Source organism: Cuculus canorus, chromosome 18 (assembly GCF_017976375.1).
Source record: "Cuculus canorus isolate bCucCan1 chromosome 18, bCucCan1.pri, whole genome shotgun sequence".
Classification (NCBI taxonomy): domain Eukaryota; kingdom Metazoa; phylum Chordata; class Aves; order Cuculiformes; family Cuculidae; genus Cuculus; species Cuculus canorus.
In genome coordinates, this window is record NC_071418.1 from 6743564 (window position 1) to 6766047 (window position 22484).

The 22484-nt window shown below is 45.9% G+C and overlaps 1 protein-coding gene across 2 annotated transcripts in view; it reads right to left on the reverse strand.

Moving 5' to 3' along the window:
- Positions 1-22484, reverse strand: part of RPTOR (regulatory associated protein of MTOR complex 1) — a 155322-nt gene that overhangs the window by 23451 nt on the left and 109387 nt on the right. For both annotated transcript variants that reach the window (XM_054083336.1, XM_054083335.1), the window contains exons 21-26: positions 20722-20840; positions 14750-14853; positions 13604-13787; positions 11259-11369; positions 3049-3154; positions 624-738 (exon numbers count right to left, since the gene is read on the reverse strand). In XM_054083336.1, the coding sequence (XP_053939311.1) occupies positions 624-738; positions 3049-3154; positions 11259-11369; positions 13604-13787; positions 14750-14853; positions 20722-20840 (739 nt within the window). The remainder of the gene's footprint in view (positions 1-623; positions 739-3048; positions 3155-11258; positions 11370-13603; positions 13788-14749; positions 14854-20721; positions 20841-22484) is intronic.

Here is a 22484-nt window from a genome sequence, read left to right on the forward strand (position 1 = left end):
GCAGCCCTCTAACCCGGCACCTCCTAGATAACGACTTGGTGTCACACTTACAACCACAGCACTGAGCTCCAGCAGGACTGTGCCCCATCTCCCAACCCCAGAGCGCGAAGGATGGCCATGGAGGGGAGCAGGGAAAAAAGCAGAAACAACATACGCACTGCCATCCTGCGATCATCATGACCTTCCAGTACCTGAAGGGGTCTATGAGAAAGCTGGAGAGGGGCTATTCATAAAGGCTTGTGGTGACGGAACGAGGGGGAAGGGGTATAAACTGCAGAGGGGCAGATTTAGACTGGACATTAGGAAGAATTTATTCACCATGAGAGTGGTGAGACACTGGAATGGGCTGCCTGAGGAAGTTGTGGCTGCCCCATCCCTGAAGGCGTTCAAGGCCAGGTTGGATGGGCCTTGGGCAGCTTTATTTAGTGGGATGTCCCTGCCCGTGGCAGGAGGGTTGGAACTAGATGATCTTTAAGGTCCCTTCCAACCCAAGCTACTCTATGATTCTACGATTCTATGTTTCTAAGCCATACACGCTCTCTGATGTGCCGCTCTGGAGCCGTCTGCCCATGCTGCGTGATGGCAGAGCAGCAAGTGCTGTAGAGACATGAGGAAACTCCTACCAGATGCTGTCTTTGTCGGCTACAGCGATGCAGGGTGTGAACGGGTGGAACTTAACCACGGAGGGGACGCCTGGGTTCCTGTTGAGGAAGATCTGATCATCCAGCCGAGAAATGCCTGTGAGGGGACAGGAAGCAGCCACGGCTCAGTGCTGGGAACATCACACAAGGCATGGTTCTCCCAGCTTCCCAGTACAACGCGTCACCACTTTCCTTTGCTTCCCATCCCAGTGCTCACTCCCAGACTTCCCAGCACTTTCTTCCTTCTGGGAACCTTCTGAGAACCTTCTGGGACCCCAATTATCTGACAGCTGTGTTGAGTCTTATGTCCTAAGGTACAAGCTAAACATTGTGGAGACAAACTGGGGGTCCTTCACTTTGGTAACTGGGGAGAATACAGCAGGCAGGCACAACCACACCCAGAGAAACGCCGATTTGCGTTGACAGAAAAATCAACACTATACTTTTCAAAATAAAAAAATTAAACACTTTTTTCCAACTTAAACCACAGTATTTCGTTATAGCTTGTGGATTATTTATTTAACCTTTCATTTCACTTCTTTCAAACTTTAGGTTAATTTGCAAATGAAAAATATATTTTTCCATGGAGACATTAAAATGACGGTTAAAGAACCTTCCCATCTTTTCTTTAGAGTAGTTTGCTATTCACAAACAGCTCTGGTACCCCTGACACTGCAATTTTTTGGCACAGCATGAATTCATCACACAAAATCATAACCCAGGAGACATTTACTCAGTTCTTGTTTGTTTTAGAATGTATCCATTTAATCTAATTTTCATTAAAACATTGTAAGTCTATTTTAATTCTTTTTAATATTTCACATGTTCATTTTTTTTTAATGACTACCGGCACTTTAGTCACTCAGGTCAAGCAACCAGATACGAACACTGTTTAGAAAGAGATTGAACTTCTTCAGGCAAGCATGAAAAATTCTCTTCTTTGTATTCAAAAGATCTCCCAAGCCATCTCCTGGGCTCCGGGTTCATTTGTATTACTCCAGTTTATGATATTTTGCAGTTTCATGACATTAAGCTACCCATTGTACTGACTCAAGCCCAGCAAACCTCTAGACAACGAAGTACACGCAGGCGGCTGAGCCTTGGGCAGTTCTTCATTCAGCAATTATTATTCCTAACTCCTTATGCCTCAGCAAGCGTCCCAGGAGAAGCCCACCACCCACCCGCACGGCTCTGCTGCTGGGAACGCTGCCAGGAGGATGCCAGGAGAAGAGTTCCCTTAAACGCCACTCCCCAGTCTCTGCTGTTCAAGGCACACACGCAGGAATAATTTAAACATGCAAATTCCTGAGGGCACTTCATTGGGCTCCACTATATTAGAATAAATTCCCGAGCTAAAAGAATTCTGGCCCAACCGCTGCCTCAAAGAGGTATAAAGAGGTGTTAAAAAAAGGCAGTATCAGCTTTCTGGACCTGAGGCACGAGAGGGAAACATGTAAGCACACATAAAGCCATACGTACAAGTATTAAAAAATATAACGGGATATAAGGAGTAAACAACCATTTACAAAGTTCACCAGAGCAGGGAATGTGAAAGACATGGCTATGATGTCCCTGAGCAGGCAGAGGACACATCGAGCAGCTCGGCAGGGCTGGTTTGCCACGACTGGCTGGTCAAACCATGTCTGGCACATCAAACCCCGTGAGTCCCCTTCCCCAGACTGCAGCTCTGAGGTTTATCCTGCAGCGTTCTGCCTTCTATCCCTTTAAAAACATAATCTACAGTATCCGTCCCAACTTTACAGGACAGGGAGGAAAAGCCCAAATGGTAAATCAACACCATCTGTTAACGGCCTCTGAATTATCGATTTCATGCTGACTGCTCTGGCTCTTGCGGTGGTGCCGGCTGTGATTGGGTACATGGCTGAAGTGCTCAGCTGCCGCTTGTCAGCCGAGCGGACTTGGGAGCCAACACCTGCATTGGAAATCAGATGCTCTGTCAGTTCTCATAGGTGGGGAAGCCTGCTTTTAACAATAAATTCTTCTTCAAAGAAGTGATTACTCTTGGGTTCCTCTGCTCCCAAATGAGATTGGGCAGCCTGGTGGCATGCTTCAGGTGAGCACACCACTGGTGACCGACCACACCATTCTCTAATGAAGCGCTGTGGTTAAGTTTTCTAAGGGGAAAGCAGATATTTAACATTTTAAGTGGTCAATCTCCTGACTTGGTGAACAAAATCGGCAGCTGAGAATGGAAAGGTGAGTGAGTCGGCGAAACAACCTACAGCATCGACCCTCTGCACATGGGAGAGGGAAGAGGGACCTTTGAAATGAGAGTTAGTGTGGGGCCATGGTTAATTGGGGTTTTACAGTTCAGTGTCCTGGCCAAGCACAGTGCTCGGAGCTGGAGGATGATGCCTGCGGCACGAGCAAAAGGGAAATCACTCACCCTTCTGGATGATCTTCTGGGCTTGCTTCCTGACACGAGCATTGCGCAGAAACCGCCACTCCCTCTCCTTGCGAATCTGGCTCTCCAAGTCATGCTCTTCTGGGATCTTTCAGTGTATCAACATAAGGACAAGAGAAAACAACAGTAACCATCAAAACTCCACGAATTACCTTTGCAACACACACACATGACAAGCTAAGCCATAAATTTTTAAGGTTTCCAGCTTCAGGCAGTAAATGGAGGAGCTCATGGGACCTTAAGCTATCACATATTGGAGCATCTTTCTGATCTAAATCTTCCCCATCATCTGTAATCTCTTCCTCTTTCCTTTTACTGTCCAATGTTCAGTCTTTAACTCATTTCTCTGAAGGGAATGACACAGGGTTTCTGCAGAGCCACACACATTCACGTTCCCCACTGCTGTACCACAGGCAATCGGTTGGAAGGAACCTCCTTCCACTGCACACCCAGTCCCCGTAACTCCTTTCCTCCCTAAACAATGCAAGTGTGACTTTAGTGCAATACAGATTACTCTGCTTAGCACTTTTCAGCTGAAAAGCATCACGTAGCAATCCCGAGATTAAAGAGAGAACACAGTTTTGATACAGACAGAAAGTTCAGAACACATTAAAATCTTTCTTTCATTGCTATTAGATGACTGCAGGCCAAAAAAGGCATTACTTTATTTTCAAACTCCGGAGATGCTCAAGTTACCAACATCACATTTACTAGTAATGGCAATGGTTTCTGTTTCCCATACCGGAATTGGTTGTAAGAAAATGATGCCCCCATGTCATCTTGGTTTGATTACACACAAACTTCCAGCTGAAATTGGAGAGAGGCCCTGGAGCAGTACACAGCCACTCTGATTAATGTTATTACATCTATTCGCACCCCATAGCTCCAAGGCTTTGGCATGCTCCATGGCTTTACTCCAAAATCTGTCCTCTAGCCAGGCCAGTGCAGCATCCTGCTCCAGTGCCACCCGCTGATCTGGCCAGGGAGCTGAGCAGCCAAGGTGCTGCTCCTACGACTGGCAGAGACCACGAGTAATTCATGCCCTTAGTCACAGTACAGGATCAAAAGGAATAAACTCAGATGATCTCATGCCCAAAACCACAGCAGGAGTGACCCAGGATGAGTCTTTGATTTAATGCTTAAAAAAATTATCCAGATCAGTAACATCACTACTTGAGAAACATCCTGTAGCTAAGCTACAGGACTCTAACCCAGCTTCTTTGGATGAAGGAAACGATGGCTATTCCAAACGGAGTAACTCTTGGAGAGGGGTGATGTAAAAATCAAAGCCCTTTTGCTTCTTCCTCATCCCCCACAAACACACCCTTTTTTTTCCCTGAATGAGAAAGTACTTAAACAATCTGTCACTATCACATATACTGTCTTGAAAACACTCTATACCTTGGAAACAAACAATTAAAGAGCTGAACTTCTGCATTTTTTAAATAAAGAAAGAAGTAGGAACCCTCTCCTGGCAAAAAAAAAAAGAGAGGAAAAAAAAAAAGCACTACTACTTCAATTTTTCAAGACAACACCACCTATTAGAGAGGCAATGACAAATGACCAATAATGTAAAGCAATAAACAAACCTAAGAGAATACATCAAAGGAGATTTGAGAGCAGAGAGATTACACCTAAACCTTAATGAAAATCCAGCTTGTCTGGGAATAAATTAAAGACAGACCTAAAAGGCCAGGGGAAGAGATGGGAATGAGCAGAATGGTGAATCCTCCTCCACGCACCCAGAGCTTTCACAGTGTAGGACTATGAAATACACAGTTATGCAGTTGAGCAAAAGCACTCTCCATTCTAGCAGATACAGATATACGCAGCAAGAGCACAAGATTTTGTTGTATAAAGAGTACAACTTCTCCTCCCCAACAATGTCAAAATGTTTATTTTTGAAAATGTATACACAGATGCTCTTAAAACTTCTTGTGAGGCATTCCTGACCCATCAGTGGGCATCCCTGAGAGGCTGCAGCGCTCGAGCCAAGCTCTCTGACGGGAGCGTGTTCACAGAGCGGGCTGCTGCAGTGTGATTTTCTGAGGTGGAGAAGGATGCCAGTGCTGGTCTCCATCCACCTGTGCCACTCCCGGCACCTCCTCCTTGGTAGGCTCCCTGCAGGTAGGGCCCGGCTCCATCCCATGAATGTTCACATGTTTATTGCATGTCCCTTCTCCTCACTGAAACCTTGTCTTCCTTTTGTAGTCTCTGGCGTGCATTTATTGTCCTTCAACCGCAGCATTATCCTGCATCCTTGAGTCCTGCACTCATCCATGGAGCCTTAAAAAAGGAATTAGAAGCGTTATCATCATCTCCTCAGGTAAAGAGCAAAGGCATCTTTACTGCCCACTATTTAAGGCTTTTCCTCTTTCCTGCCTGGCCAGAAGTGACAATGACAAAATCCTTCTATATCCCGTTAAATGTGATCTCTGATTGTTTTGACCATTCTGGAGGCAACAGTTGTGCTGGGTGATGTAACTGTGATCTGTGCTATGCCGGCTCAGCAAAAGCATTTTCTCCACAGAAACCAAACTCACCCAGTCTCACCACTGCACACAACCCCCTCCTGCAGATACCCTGAACTCGGGGCACGGCAGTAGTCCAAGCTGACTTTGTAGACACACCAGGAATATATCAAAGAGAGATTCTTTCACTGCCTTAGATCCCCAGCACACTACTGAGATCCGATGCACGAGTGAGGCATCAGCTGATGAGGGGAGAGAAGGGCCCTGCCTATACTTTCCTGGATGGAATCCTATTTAATCAGTTGCTTTTTGCTTCAGTTCTCCTGTTTGCATCTGCACTGCTGGTGTGCTGCTTGAATAGGACAAATCTGAATGCTGGACACCACCCTCAGCAAAAGCCCTTCCTTCCCCGGAACAGCAGATGGATGTCTTTACCTGGTCTGGTCCACGTCGGGTGCATGGGTGCATGGCTGCATCTTTCTGCAGCACCTGCGATTCACGTATGCTCTAGGGTGGTCCGTTCTTCCATCATTCTCTCTTTGTCATCCTTGTGTTCCTCTTCTTCTTCTGAAGATGTGAGCAAAACAGAGTCCTAGATGCTCGCCCAGAGGATCGCTATGTTGTGAAGGGGTTATAGCCATGTATCCCTTCATGATGGCATCCAGCACCTTGCAGCCCAACACTTAGGGCATATATTAAAACCTTGGCTTTGGTACAGTTGACTCAACCACACTCTGTGCCAAAGGCTCTGCAGACGGAGGATGTCATCACCTTAGAAATGGTAAGAGAGGTTCCTGCAAAGATGCTTCCGCCAGGATCTGTGTGTGTCCAAGAGCTTCCCCCAGATGCAGCTGGGATCACAGCTGAAAATGCCCAAAATACACTCGCTGAGCACTAGATACTCGCTTTAGGTGTGGCTCCATTTCTGATCCAGACTCTGGGTCTCACCAGTCCCACTGCTGTTATTAAGCTGATGAATGCTGGTTGGAATTTGGTGAAGAGGTGAGTTAAAAAGAGAGAGAGAGTAACGGGCTCCGGGCCTGCAGAGAATGAACCCTGGCACGATTCTGCAATACTGTGGGAAGGTGACGGAGCCTCGAGAAGAAAAACAGCAAGAATAACACAGAAAAACCCCTGTGGGTCCTTCCAAAGTGTTATCGGAAAGTAAAGGTACAATATCCTTAATGAAATCAGCTCTGCTGAACTCAACTTATCCTTAAGAAGTGTTGCAAAGAGCTGTAACCTGGCAGAGATGCTCTGTGCTGGTTCAGTGAAGCACGACACAGGCAATTAGTGTACTTCTGCTAAACAGGCAAGGTTTTGACCAGCCGAATCCTTAGACCATCACTGCAGTGAGCAGAAAGAGTCAGAGCATGCAGGCAAAATGCAATCCTTTCGTCCATGCCCCCTGCCTGCAGGACGGTGCTGTATGGAGGATCTTGTCCGGAGGGAGCAATAATCTATGGAAATATGAACGTCACAGAACACATCACAAGGGAGCTTCTGGTGACAAGTAAGCAGGAGAGCATGTCAGGATGTGTGTGTAGCGCAGCTGTGACCTCTAGCCCAGCTGCTGCTGGCTGGAACAACAGAAATTATTATTCAAAAGAGCTAACTATTTAGACTCATCATTTATGTCTGTCGCCCTCCCAGCCAGCTTCCATCTAAGCATCAGAAAATCATTTTAGTAAACAACAGCCTGGTTTTGGCTGTTGCTCAGCTCTCTCCAAGCAGAGCTCCCAGTGGTACGTGGGAGTCACAAACAGTGCTACACGATGAGGATCATGACACTCCACCGATTCCCTTCCTGAGCTTCCACTCAGACAGAAACCAATTCCGACTCTGTAACCTCCCACCAACCAGTGCCATTTGAAAGCCAACGAAGTTTTTCTCCTTTCACACATCGTCTCTCCCTCTTGACATGGCAGGCAGCGTTAGGAGGGGAGCAGGGAAGATTCAGCAGACTGCTCCAGTAGTAAACACAGTTCTTCCCTGCTTAACGCCACTGCAGCAATTGCACGGAAGGCTCCCTTCTCCACCACGACTTTGAACAACGGCCAAGACACAGAGCTGAAGTTAAGGCAGAGATTTATCAGGAAGGATTCCTTATGTAATTCTCACCTTCCAGGATCCTTACCAGCTCCTGCCTGCATGTTCTGCCAGTCCTAGAAATAACAGATGCTGGCTCCCGCTCTCCTTGACTCAGGGCTTCCTGACAGCTGGCAAGAAGGCTTTCCTGTGCCTCTCACTCCAAGACCGCCTGTGGTTAGCAGAACAGCCTTTTGCCACCAGAGTTTTCAGGAAGAGGAAAGACTTCTGTAGAGATCAGAGCTGGGGCAGGTATCTATTTCTCCTGGCACAGTGACAACTCACAATGCAGTATTTTCTTTCCCCATTTATTTGATTAGATAATCGATAAATCAAATCTGGTATGATAGCTTGAAACTGAGCCAGTGATTTACACTGGAAATTAATCTCTCAATCTTTCCAGTGAAAGCATTCTCAGAGCAAGGTCTATGAAGCAAAACTAAATTCATAAATTAAATATGACTAAGATGCACTCACAGTCACTTTATGTTTATTCATTACAGGAATAGTTGTCTTGTCTTTCCCTGTTTATGATGGTAGGCAGCATCTCCAAATGAAGTATTGGAATTAAACATCAATGTCATCTTTTCCCACCAGCACTTGGTAGACTTTACTCCTTGCCTTTTTCATGGGGCTGAAGTTCCCGAAAGACAGCAGCCACCAGCCAAGGCTGTTTGTTCCTTGTTGCTGCAGGAATAGCAATTCTAGGAAAGGTGTGCTCCACAGAAATTCAGCCAACACCCGCGGTACCGGATGGCCAGTCCTGCCCGATTACACAAGCAGCAATCAAGAAACACCACAGCAAGCTCTGACAGAGAATTCTCCCCATCCCTTGCACATACACCGCCCACTCTAATGACAAGGATACACATCATTCCCGGTTAGTACAGCGTAACATGCAATTTTTTCTGCAGAAACCCTTTACTTGGTCTTTTAAAGCTGCTTTACAGAAGTAATGGGGAAATCAATTCTCTTCCTTGTTTTATTAGAAAACAGTTCTGTTTTGCTCAAACTTTACCTAAAACATTGTTGTCAAGGACAGTCCGTGCTCTACCCCATCAGCGAGTATTTCCAAACAAAAACACTTAAGACACCAGTAACAGAACCATCGCTGTCACACGCGCTGCTACTCCTGCCACGGCAGAGAAAGCTGCGGAGCCAGAGCCCTGCACACGTGGCACGCCCGCGGTGCCACCTGCAGCACCTCAGCTCTCACGAGGAGACACTGAGCTGGCTGGGACTCACTGGGGTGCAAAGGAGCTCTCAATTTCCACAACTCCCCCTCCCTGGCTTCTATGGGAGGAATGCTCCATGTTTCTGATTTCCTCCCCTAAGGTGATTTTCTCTATTTTATGCACATGAAGTACTAAGCCCATACACGCACAGCACTCCCCATGCACCCACTGAACCTGCCTTTGATTGGCTGTCTGCCATGATTTATTTTATTAATAAAGACACCTCTCTTCCCTGGGAAAAGCTTTCCTTAGAAAGCAGACAAATGTTTTTAATAAGAACTAAGAGATGGAACAATCTCCTCTCTCCTCCTCTTGTACTCTCTTCTGGACTTGAATCAAGACACCAAAACTCATCTTGATAAGAGAAAATCCTGGTACAAAGCTTGACCAAGCAACCAAGCCCCATGGGCCAGATGTATGTCTTAATGAATTATTCTGCTAATGGTATCAGTAGAAAGTTAACTTTACTAGCAGCTGAGGAAGTGTCAGGCAATCCCTTTTCCATCCAATCTTTCCTCCTGGTGATTCTCTTAAAGGAATCAAAGCTCCACAAAAACTGTCTGCCACGATTCATGGGGTTGTTCAGCCTGGAGAAGAGATGGCTCTGCGGAGACCTTAGAGCAGCTTCCACTATGGAAAGGGGCTACAGGAAAGCTGGGGAGGGGGTCTTGAGCAGGGAGAGCACGGATAAGATAAGGGAGAACAGTTTTAAGCTGAAAGAAGGGAGACTTAGATGAGATCTTAGGAAAAAATGTTTTCCCTTGAGGGTGGGGAGGCCCTGGCCCAGGTTGCCCAGAGCAGTGGTGGCTGCCCCATCCCTGGAGGTGTTCAAGGCCAGGTTGGATGAGGCTTTGAGCAACCTGATCCAGTGGGAGGTGTCCCTGCCCATGGCACGGGGTTGGAACTGGATGGGCTTTAAGGTCCCTTCCGACCTAAACCAGTCCATGATTCTACGTCAGTAATTTTCTGACATCTTTAAACTCGGGGGCAATCACCACCCCTCATCATCAAACAATTTAACATGCCTGAAGACTGGAAAGAGAGGACGTGAATGGCTTGGCTCAGTGGCAATTCTTGGATAAGACAGCACGTAAAAGTACAGTTTCTGCATTACTAAGATTTAAATAGCAGTGGTTGGATATAAACACCCACTGCTGAGTTGCTCAGGTAATGGTATTAATACAGATTGTGCATTATTATTCATAGAAATTGCAATGCCTCCAAGAAATTCAGCTGAAAGTTCTGTTCCAGTTGGTGCTGCTTGACTCCCAAAGTACCCAGGGGCTTGCCTTATCGTGTTTTCTTATAATAAGGTGAGATTTACTGCTTGTTTTTATTTCATACTTAAAACTGAAACCTGATCTTTGCCTAAAAGATTCTGGGAATCTAACAGTTTCTGTTTCCAGTCACTGGCAATCCTTGCTCATCTCTTAAGAGCTGTGTTTTGTTTCTTCCCTAGAACAAGGCTTCGGTGTATCTTTCACTTCACATAAAGGCACCCTACTTACCAGAACACATTCACTTCTAGAAAGATCTCGGTGGAGATTTGTCATTAACAACCTCGCTTTGCCACAACAGAACTTGCTTTTTAAAGTTAAAAAAAACCCCAAACACACTGATGCTTCCAAAGTTTCCCCCAGGCATGTCCGTTCAGTAGCACTTTGCCCTTTTTAAGTCGAAGGTACCTATACAGGGTTCCTGTAAGCACAGCACAGCTCTGCAGTCACACTAGAGGAGAGTCAGCCTAACTACTCCTGCCCCTGCGACTACGTGGTACCCACTCAGGGCAGCAGTCTCCTCCACTTCTCTGCTTGCTTTAGCTTCATCACAGCCAGAAAATTCAGCCAGAATGTCAGAAAGAAAACAGCACCTCTTTTTCTCCAGCCTCTGACAGCCCTTTCTGGAATAAAAGGCTATCCTTATTCCATTGATTTATATTAAAAAAATTCAGCTTTTACTACAACTCAGTTTTCAACTGACAGACAAGCACAATATTTACAATGAAACAACTCTGCAATGCAACCTTCACTGTGCAAAACTCCTGGATCCAGAGCAACTACAGAATCTCTCCTCATTTTATATTCTTTCTTGAATGTGCTCCATGGGCTGCAGGGCTTTTGTTCCCAGCTCTTTCCCTCGGAACACACCACTGTCCCTTCTGTCATCAACTCTTCTGCTCCTGCTGATGATTTCTTCCCTCTTACTTTCCAAGCACAACGGTCACGCATCTCCCCAGAGCAGCATGATGTAAGTAAATCCATCCCTTTTCCTCCACAAACCAAAGGAAAAGGAAGGGAAAAACAACAGGGAAAGCCACCAGTCTGCACTCAGGACACCAGCACTTCCCAAGAGCTGCGGTGCTGTAATTCAGAAAGCATGCACAGAGATAAAATATTACCTTCATGACCGGCTGAGCAAAATACTTCGCACTCCAGTCACAAAACCCCGTCAGCACTGTGGCCGAAATGAAACTTTTGTGTCCAACGGTGTCATCAGCATCATCAGTAGTCTGTCCAGAAAGAGAACAGGATGTTAACTCACATCCCTCCCATTCACGTGGGCAAGACACACACAGAGCAATACCCAACACATCACCAGGCAGAAAAAAAAGCTCAAACGCATTGCCATGGACATGAAATTTTTTACATCTAGCTTTAGGATCACTGTCATTACATTAACTCTTTGGAAACGCGTAAATTCCCTCATCTGCACAGCACAAAACATTATCAGGCCATCGTGTGAATCAGGGCTGAAGCATCAGTGTATCATCAAAATGAAGTCCCAGGATGAGTTTTGTCACCATCTCCCAAGCATCTGGCACCAGAAACAGCGGAGCAGTGAAGATGATTCAGGATAAAGCACAGCCAGACACAGCTTCAGCTCAAGGGCACTAGGTAGCCGTTACACAGCATAAGGCATTCAAAAGAAAACAGAAAAACCCCTCCATTCTCCCAGATTTCATCCATTTTTCAGAAATATCCGGGCAACTGCTGCAATCCCCATGAGAACTGAAGGCGTTCCTGTGAAGGCTTCATTTTTTTTTCCTTGTAATTACACAGAAGACTTTTCAACTCCAGTAGCTTCTGTGAGATCACTCACAGGAAAGGCAGAAATGCCCATTCACAGAACTATGGAATGGTTTGGGTTGGGAGGGACCTTAAAGCCCATGCAGTTCCAGCCCCCTGCCATGGGCAGGGACACCTCCCACTGGATCAGGTTGCTCCAAGCCCCATCCAACCTGGTCTTGAACACCTCCAGGGATGGGGCAGCCACGACTTCTCTGGGCAACCTGGGCCAGGGCCTCCCCACCCCCACAGGAAAACATTTCTTCCTAAGATTTCACCTAATTCTCCCCTCTTTCAGCTTAAAACTGTTCCCCTCACCCTGTCCCTGCACTCCCTGATCAAGAACCCTTTCCCAGCTTCCCTGGAGCCCCTTTCAGTACTGGAGGCTGCTCTAAGGTCTCCCCAAATGCTCCTCTTCTCCAGGCTGAACAACCTCAACTCTCTCAGCCTGTCCTCATATGGAAGGTGCTCTAGGCCTCGGATCATCTTTGTGGCCTCCTCTGGACTCAAGTGAAGACCAGTTACTCCTCAGCAGTCAGAACACCCAAAAGCTGTGCCAGCCAACTATCCCGTGGCCTCACTGATTCAGGTGGGAGAACCCTTCCCTTTTACAGTAGCAGAAGGGAGAAAAGGTGGGTCAATGTCCTCCCGCATCAAACCCTGCGCATTAGTACAGACAGCAGAGCACATCTGTTGCCTTTCAGCTTCCGTCCAGCCACAAAGCCAGCACCAGAAAAACCCTGGGAACACGGTGAAATAGAGGGAGAGGCAGATCCAAAAGGATTGCCAGATGGCTGAATCCTGAAGAAAACCGACCACTGGTAAGTATAGTGACTATCTTCAAGTGATGGACACAAGCACGTCCGTGTGTTTAGACTCAACCATATTCATGTGAAGTGACTCATCTGAAGGTGACGTTCAGAGTCCCATGTGCGTACCAAGATAAGACTGCTCTACTTGGCACCACATCAGCCCTTCACGCTTCTGCAAATGGAAAAATGCCGAGTATTTGATGACTGTCTTTAGAATGCTAAAACGTATGCAAAAGCCTTGCTGCCTTGCTTTCCTGCTGAAAACAGGAGTTGCTGCTGTTCCTCCCAGAGGTCCTCACAGCTCTTAACTGATTCACTCTCTTCCAGCAGCGCAACCTGCACTGAGCTTTGGTCTTCTTAGTAATGGTCTGGGCTCACACCCTCCCGTGTGCATGGCAAAGAGGGGTTGTCAGGCATGGAGTGGGTCAGAACTGCTGGAGAGAAGGTGAATATTCTGGTGCAGGAGCATCTATCAGTCTCCTGAAAGGAATGCAGATTTCTGTGGTAAAAGAAGAGGAATCTCCCTTTTTCCTCCTCAGCCTCTGCTTTGCTGGGGTTGAAGAAAAATCATCAGAGGGTTACAGATCTGACTCTGCATTACTGCTAGGGCAGACAGATGTTTATGAAAGAATAAGCAATCAACTCTGATTAAACACTTCTCAGTAGCAGAAGTGAATCAAAAGCTATAAAACAAAATCGATCCCAAAGAAAAAAAAAAAGAATCAATTTCCATTTTGCTGGTTAGAGGAAGCCGATTTGGAGCTAAGAGCAGCTGGAAGCAAACAAGAGATATGGAGAAATAAAACACAAAGGACAGAATGCGAAACAAAGCCCAGTAAAGCGGGGAAGCAGTCAGATCTCTTTACCTGTTCAGGCCCTTTGTCAAACATTTTTCTTGTCCTGGGGAACTGGTGGGAGTGGGGAGTGTACTGAACCCCCATGTTGCTGACATTGGCGGGTCTTACAGATGTGATGTCCCGACTGCCGGGCTGTTTGGTCACATCGTTTGTCAGGCTGGAGCTGCTTGTGCTCGTGGTTGGAGGTGATCCTCTAGGGAGCAAAAAAAAGAGGGAGGGGTGTTAGGAATCACTCTTGCACATGAATGATGTTAATTTTACTTTCCTTCTTATAGGATTTACACTCACTGCTGTGCTTCGTCTACAGAAACAAAACAAAAGACCACACATTCCACCTCCAAAAGACACAAAACAAGTCAACCTTGATTGCATCATCTCCAGATTGATGATAAGAAAAGGAACATTTTTGGAACCTGCAGACCAGTGGCTGCTGGCCCACAGGTCCCAACACCTGACCTAAGGCACACCGGCCAGCCGCTGGATGAGCAGGGAGACTGGAACTCCTGTCAGCCCACAGAAGAACATATTAATTTACATGTAAACTGAAATTATCTTATTGCACAGCTACATTAAAAATATCACCACTGGGCAGTTCTGGGCCCTTCACTTCAACTCTGAATCTTATTGGTGCACACCAATGATGGGGCTGCTAGCTCTAAAGCCTGGTGCGCTCTCAGAGAGCAGGTTTTGGGAAATGATCAATTTGTCAAATCCTAGCTTTGCCCATACCATTATCTCAGTTGCACTGCAGTTTAGGCATTGCTTGTTGATCATCAGATACCCTTGGCTTGTATCAGCTGAGTGTACAGAAAATACAGAGCAGGCTTCAATGGGAAATCTGGGTACCGCACAGGTCAGGCCAGAGTGCATCAGTAAAATAAGCAACATCTCGCTCTTCCTTTCAATTCACGTTTAGATAATTAGTGTGGCTTGTTACTCTTTGTCCTAGAAAGAAATACAAGAACTCCCCACCTGCTCCCAGAGCTTTTGTTTCTGAGCACCTTACCAGGACTAGAACAAGAAGCTACTGAGATGGCAGCGGACTGATTCTGGTGCCATTAACTGCGATGGCTACGTGAGCGCTGACTGACAGGGAGCACCTACTACATGCTCCCACATAAGCTGCAAGCACTAGAAAGCGATGCTGGAGCTTACCCGACTTGGTGGATGTGCATGCCTTTGTTGGTGGGGCTGGCAGGGGCAGACTGCGTCAGCGAGGAGGTGTCAAGGATGCGCTGGGGGCGAGCATTTACTGTTGCCTAGAGAAAAAAACAGAGCAGAGTCCTGAACAGCCAAGACTGCAAAATGCCAGTCACAGTTGTTTATCATCTAATACAATCGCACACCTGGGGTTAAATGAAGTTAAGCTCTCTATCGGTGTGCGTGTGGGTGTGTAAAAATGTATAGGGGAAAAAAAGCCCCTGTGCAGTTCCCAACAAAAGATGATTTTAATACTTTTTTAGACAGAAAACACTTACCACAAAGTAACCTGCTGTTACTTACAGGGAAATGCCTTTGACGAACACACAAGCCTTTTCCCTCCATCAGTCACAGCCTATAACCTGCACCGGCACTTTGAACCAGGCTGCCGCTGGGCAGGCAGACAGCCCGGGGGTACAGCCAGGCTTCCCTCCCACCTCCCAACAGAGGACCGCGTTTCTCACCCCAACAATAATTCCAGCACCCATTTCAACCCCAATTTCACGCTCAAGTCAGACCTCTTATCTTAAACGCAACAACTGCCTGAAACTGCCTCTTGCTGCTCCTCCATCTCCCCTAGCAAGAGCCGAGCTTTTCTGGAGTTCGCTGGAGGATGTCCCTTCCAGCAGCACCACATCTACTCTTACGGGGAAGGCAAGGGATTTACGTGGTTGGGTTGCTCCAAGCTCTACAAAACACAGCAAGTCCTCCCATAAGATGGAACCTTGGTACTCAACCCCCAGCTAGAAGGCACCCATTTCTGACAGAGCCTGAGAAATCATTGTCCCTTTTCCTGGTGAAGGGCTGAAGCATGGGCCAGGAGAAAGGCAGTGAGATACCAACTGATACATCACCAACTCGCATTCCTCCAGGCTGAGGATGCTGCTCACACCATGCAAACAAGTCTTTCCTTTAGAAAGGGAGAAGCCCTCCATTGCTTATGGACTCCTTTCCTGCTCTTCCACGTCACCTTGACTGCTGTGAAAGATCTGAAATTTTTCAGATACTGCAATAACTCTTAAAGGACGCCCCAGACTGGCATAAAAAACATGGAGAGACAGCTATCCCACAGGCAAGATGACTTTCATCATCTCTTCAAACACTAAGAAAATCCACATCCTGCCACACAGGAGGTGAGCGGGGATCTCCGCTGATGACACTAAGGCTTGTATCCAGCTGAAACCAAGACCAGCAGCTACTGAAACACGGATCACATGAAAAGCAAGAGCTGCATGCATGGCCTTCTGGAGCCCAGACAGCTAACAAGCCTTTAAAAGCAGAACCAACAACCACTGTGAACAAGAATATCCGTCTTTCCACTTAAAGCCCACACATGTCCACTGCAGAGATGTTTGAGGCACTCAAGCTTGGAGACACCCTACATTCCCCTTACAGGAGCTAAAAAGTCTTCAGAGATGACCTGCACTTCCCTCTCCTTCAAATAACACTGCAAGGTTTTCCCCTCCCTTGCTTTGACAGGGTTTGAGCTCTCCTGAGCATCACCCAGATCCTTCCAGTACATACAGGGGGCCCACAGGAGAGCTGGGGAGGGTCTCTTGATCAGCGAGAACAGGGACAGGGTGAGGGGAAATGGTTTTAAGCAGAAAGAGAGAAGATTTAGACTAGATCTTAGGAAGAAACGTTTTCCTATGAGGGTGGTGAGGCACCGGCGCAGGATGCCCAGAGGAGTTGTGTCTGCCCCATCCCTGGAGGTGTTCAGGGCCAGGTTGGATGGAGCCTTAAGCAACCTGATCCAGCGGGAGGTGTCCCTGCCCATGGCAGGGGGACTGGAACTGGATGGCCTTTAAGGTCTCTTCCAACCCAAACCATTCCATGACTCTATGATTTGTTAGGCTCACAGGAGTGGCGATGCCTGCCACCGTAGGGCACACCTACACCACAGCAAACACCAGACGGCTACGGCTGGGAAACCAATGCACTGCCTCCCTGTTAAGCCAGGCTGCCCCTGAGCTCGCCTCCTCTTACAAGCCAGGCTCGTCTTATGTGTTATCTTCCTCATTTTCATATGGAGGTACGAGGTCTCCTAAAGGCCACGCATCCCTCCATCACTCAGGAATGCAGTGGGGTCTCCAGTGAGCTGATGTGACTGCACAGGGCTGGGACAGAGGAGCGCACAATAAGAATGGCAAGTAGGTAGAAACAATTTAGCAAGTAGTGCCATATTATTATTCCTAACTGGTTTTAATTAGCCACAGAAGGCTCAGGTTTAAGATTCTTGCAGTAAGGTCTGTCACCTGAAATGGGTCAGGTCACCTCGTTTCATGGCAGGGGGACAAGGTCAGCTAATGATAATTTGCTGAAAGAGTACAGCTCAAGATGAGCACAGCAGCCAGCCTTCCTTTTCCTGGGAAAAATAGAAAAAGCAATTTCTTTTCCGAAGGCAGTGAGCACTGTGAGAGCTGTGGTTCAGCGATACGACAGCGTATTTTGCTGGAGGGAGGCAGCAGCTCCCTGTTTCCCGGAGATCTGCTCCTCTGCCAGTCAACTCCTCTCATTTCAGGAGGGGAGATGGCAATTCATAATTTTGCAAATTGACTCCAGGTTAAAAAAAAAAAGAAGAGCACGCTGTCAGAATTACTTGCTCCTCCACAGAAAAGTCTGTACCAAGGAGTGATGATAATTCCTGGGATAATTCATCCTCAAGCCTTCCATTAAAAACAGCTGGATGAAGGAACCTGGGAGGAAGCAAACTTTCCTTAATTAACTGTGATTTCAAAAATGGTCTTAATAGGCTAACATTGATTACTTGGTCCTTTTTGTTTGTTTTGGTGCAGGCATAAAAAGCGTGTTTTGGATTTTGTAAAAGATCAGGCTGGGCATGAGAGTTGTGCCGTTCCAACCTGCATCATAAATATAAATCACAACAGAGCTACAATCTGTGTGAGAACTCGCAATGTCTGATCAGCCTGGGAAATAAAACGGCAGATTTCCCATCCAGGAAGCACGCCCGGCTGTGCCACCTACTCACCGGCTGCTCAGCAAGACATCGCCCTATTTAAGGACCACTGGAGTTCTCCTGCAGACAAAGATCTATGTTCATGGCTCCATTAAAAACCTGAACTGGTCTCATTTGAAAACAAAAATCCTGCTTTTCATTCACCCAGTGCCTTGCAAATAACTGTTTTGCAAATGCAGGCTCAGAATTTGAACTTTTGCGCAGTCACAAAGCTCACAGTACCAGCCTCGTGTTTTCCTGCAGGGGATTGAGAAACGTGGCAATATTTACTTCTCCCGAGGCTTCTCCACACCACACGGCTCCCAGCGTGTTGTCTGATCACCCATCAGGGCAACTGAGCTGCACGACTCACACCTGCCTGTGCAAAATGTGTTTAAAAATCACGAAGACTTCAAGCACAGAGCTTGGCAGCACGAGCGTAAATATTTAGTTCGCCACAAATGAAGATGCTGTTAACTGACACCACCCCGAAGTACAAGCCCATGGCCAATGGGTTCAGGTCTTTAAGCTAAAGAGTCCAACAGGAACAGGCAACATCATACGGATCACGGTGTTTGTTCTGTTGTGTTAATGTAAGAAAAATTCAGCTGTCCAAGTTCCAAAATGAAGCCTCTTGTTCCCAGACTTTTGTATTAATTAGACCAAAAGGGTTAAACCCCTAAATATTCAAGTGATTGACTTCAACTGAAGCAGGTGGTTTTTTCAAGCAAGAAAATCAACTTTTGTTTTAATTCAACGATAAAATTCAAACAAAAATGGAAAATGTGTTGTTCACAGATATTTAGGAGGGCCAGGGGGCCCGTGGGCAGCATCCAGGCTGCTCCTTTTTACATCCAACAATGCTTCATTAGCACCAAGGAAAAATCTCAGGATACAGTTAGCAAAATATAATTGTTACTAATTAGCATTACACATCAGACAGCTCCTATAATCTGTCTGAGCTCCCACCAGCAGAGACACATTGCTCAGGCGTGGAAATCCTGGCAGCACTGCTGGCAGCGGGAGGTTTGTCCGTAACAAAATGAATAATGGCCAGATCATAACCCAGGATCTGAAGTCTTAGCTTCCATTTTGGTGGGCTGATAATAGGACTTTATTTTATTTAACTAAAAAAAAAAAAAAGGCTTTTTAGAAGCTACTTGAGCCAAATGGCACTGGCAAAAGCAAAGCCCACAGCACCCTGAAGCGGGCAGCAGTTAGCCCGCTGCATACACAGCTGCCCAAACTGCTGGACAAGCAGCGTATTTCAGTACTTTCCTTACGGATTTTATGGCTAAGGCAAAGAAGAACAAAGAAGTTTCATTCACTGCAGCATCCTCAGATAAAAGTCTTTGTAGATGGCAATGATCTTCTTATTTTGCCAAACCATTTGAAAAGCCATCGCCTTTGCATGCCAGGGACAACAGAAGAGAAGCAATCTGAGAAGTAGAGCATGAGATGCACAATGCCCATCCACTTCAGCTTTTGGACTCCATTTGATACCAAGACATTTAGTTCCAAACTCATCAGAATCAAGACTGAATTTACGAAACCAGTCATAACATTCACTAGAGATCATAATATAATGATTAAAATTCCTGCTGGCTAAGCAGAGCCACAGCAGCGCTACCAAAGCACCGGAGCATCTGTATTAACATTTATACATCTCTTTCCAGCAGCAAGGGAGTGAATCCTGGATTTAAGACAGGAAAAGCAGATCCGGTTCCTCTTTATGTATCTCTTAATCCCATAGTAGAAGTAACATTTCATTGTGCAAAGAGCCTTCCAAAACACTGGAAATAGTTTCATGCATCCAGAGCAGAGAGATGGAAATCTTCCACCTTTCCCTTCTTTTTCACCTTAGTTTGGCCTCTCCAGCTTGACAGTAATTTGCTGTCCATCTAAATCACCAGGGAAAGGCTGACCTTGTTGCCCCCACTGTCGCAATAATTCTATATCCCGAACCCCAGACTACCCCGCTCATGGATGTGTATACTTAAAACAATACAAGATTTAAATAACTATTATTTTCTCTATAGGAAACCAAATTTAAAAGCAAGGAATCTCTAAGGCATTAAAATGGAAGTGTACAATGCTGGCATCTCTTACTGCAACTTTCGCTTAGAAGCCTAAATCTGCAGGTTTAGGATTATTCACTGGAAAACATCAGTAAGAGACGTCATCTTGCATTGCAATGGCTCATGGTCTTGATGCTAGAGCAACTAGAAAGCACGTGGGAAGGACTGCGTTTAGACAGCTTTCTAACACCACCGGCCGGGGCAGGAAGGGGAGGCAGTTGGTGAGAAGATGTTCTGGGGTGGCCTGGTGTTTTGTTTCAGGTGGAAGGTGAGGGTGTTTCTCTACAGCTGCCAAGTTGGCAATTCTGAATCAGCAGTGATGGCAGCCTCCAGGGACATCTTGTCACCCTCGGAGGATGAAATGTGATGAGGATGGTGGTTTAGGCAGATCAGGCCTGGGTTGAAGAGGTGAGTAGTGGCGGGGGTGTCTGCATGCTGACTCACATGTACTAGTTCACCTGGATTGGAGAGCCGTTGCGGCTTCAGTCTGCCGGCCAGTCCCACTTGCATAATCTAAATCAGTTTGCAAACGGACAATTTAATGAAGTATATTTAAGGTTTCTCCCAGGGACTGATCTAGATAAGTAGACTTCTAAACCAGACCTACTGTCTAAGGTCTGTACCTAATTCACACCCTAAAACAATCCCAGGCCCTCCCCCGTTCATTTATTTCACCTGATCAAGAGTTCATATGAGTATTTATCAGTTCATATGAGTATTTATCATTTTGAAACATTAAAAGCTCCTTCTGCAATAGATACAGAGCAATCTAGGACCACTTACCAGAGCCCTCCAACGGATCTATCCAGTTCAGTCTACCCATATCTTGCCTAAGAGTGAAGAAAATTAACCTCCAAAAGCCTTACAGCCACACGTGAATGCAGAAGACATACCTTGTAGGCAATACTGTTGAGAACTTTCATAGCCAAGTCGGAGACATCGGGATAGGGGTCGGCAGCGAGGTGAAGGAGCACTCTCCAAATTTGGGTATAAACGCTGTTGAAACTCACACCTAAAATAATAAAAAACAAAACAAAAAACAAAGCCTCACAGCACATGACAATCCATCAACTCAAACTCTCTGATCTTATGTGAGAAAATTCATTAGAACGCCAAACATCACAATGACATCTAAGAAAACATCAAGAGAAGAGCTCAAAAACACACCACGTGGGCATTTTGTCTCCATTTTGTCCTTCTTTGTGAACTCTGCAAGGGCTTGTAAAATGAAAGTAGGAGAAAGGAAAATAAAGACTACCTAAATAAGCTGCACTCAAACCGCTGGCTTTCGAAGCTCCTGAGGCAAATACAAGGCCAAATGGAAGACCAGATAATGTCCTCGCAGTTCCTGAGCTAAAATACTAAATGGTATAAACCCCAGTCACTGGCTTATATTTCTATGGTTATTTTTATTGCTGTTTTTAGCATTAATACTCACCTTGAATGTTCAGGGGTTTATATATTCTACAACTTTACTAAGCATCTAGATGTTAAAAGTCAAGCTTTTGGAGCTGTACCTTTGAGAAGCAGGAAGTCTAACTCAGCCTTTCCTGCTGACATTTGTATCAATGCCTCAATTGCCAGCTTGTTATTTAACGAGAATATCTGCCATTTGGTATTTCAGCAGAAGGGACTGACAGATTCAAAATACAAATCAAATTAATAAGCATTTGCAACAACTGGCAAAATTCTGTGAACGTTTTACTTTGCTGCTTTTAGGTGAATCTTTAATTTGTTATTCTTTCTAATAACCCTCACAATGCCTAATAGTTTTAACACCGTGGTTTGGGAGTTGAGCCATTTGAACAATATTAAAGTGATTGCACTAACAAAAAGGGAACTAAAATAGGGATTTTAGATGAGTCACAATCAATGGTAAATGACAGACCAAGCTGTTGCTGCATTTGCTTTCGTGTTTCTGGAGGCATCTAAATATAAAGTGTTAAGCTTAAGAAAGGTTTCTTTGGTCAACAAGCAGCTCTGCACCTTGCGTAGCTGCTAAAGCCGATACTCAAACCAACAGAAAATAGACTTGGACGGTCTGGTTCTGAACTTTGGCTGAAGGAGACAAAGAACGCATGGTAACAGGCTTCAGGAGTAAGCACCTGCACTTCATGTGCTCATCGGCATTAGCCAAGGGAATCTTTCTTGTGCTACAAAAATGCCTCAGCGTGTGACAAGGCATCCATAAAAATGCAAAGGCAACAACCTAACTCCATCCCCTCACTCAGCCAGCTTGTTCAGCTGACACACAAAGGATTTTCCAAGTGGTGCCTACACTGAGTTTGACGCAGAAACCTCAAAAATACTATGACAGCACCACTCGGACAGTGCCACTCATTTGTTGGTGGCTACTGAGCTAACGTGTGACAGACAGGTAAGATGCAAGGCCCAACAAAGATACAACAAAGGTAAATCCACCTAGGAAAAAAGGAGCTGTTAATCCAAGATACAGCAGAGTCAAAGGACACTGATCTGTCACATTTGCTTTATGCCACCTGAGGAAAGCTCAAAGTGCACAAAGTCAAGGAACGTGCAAGCAGTTGAGCAGAACCAGTTTAGAATGGTGCAGATCCAAGTTCATGTTTTTGCTTTGATAATAATAGGCAGAAGCCACTGTCTTTTTCAGAACCTCTTGTGTCTGTGTTTAAAATAA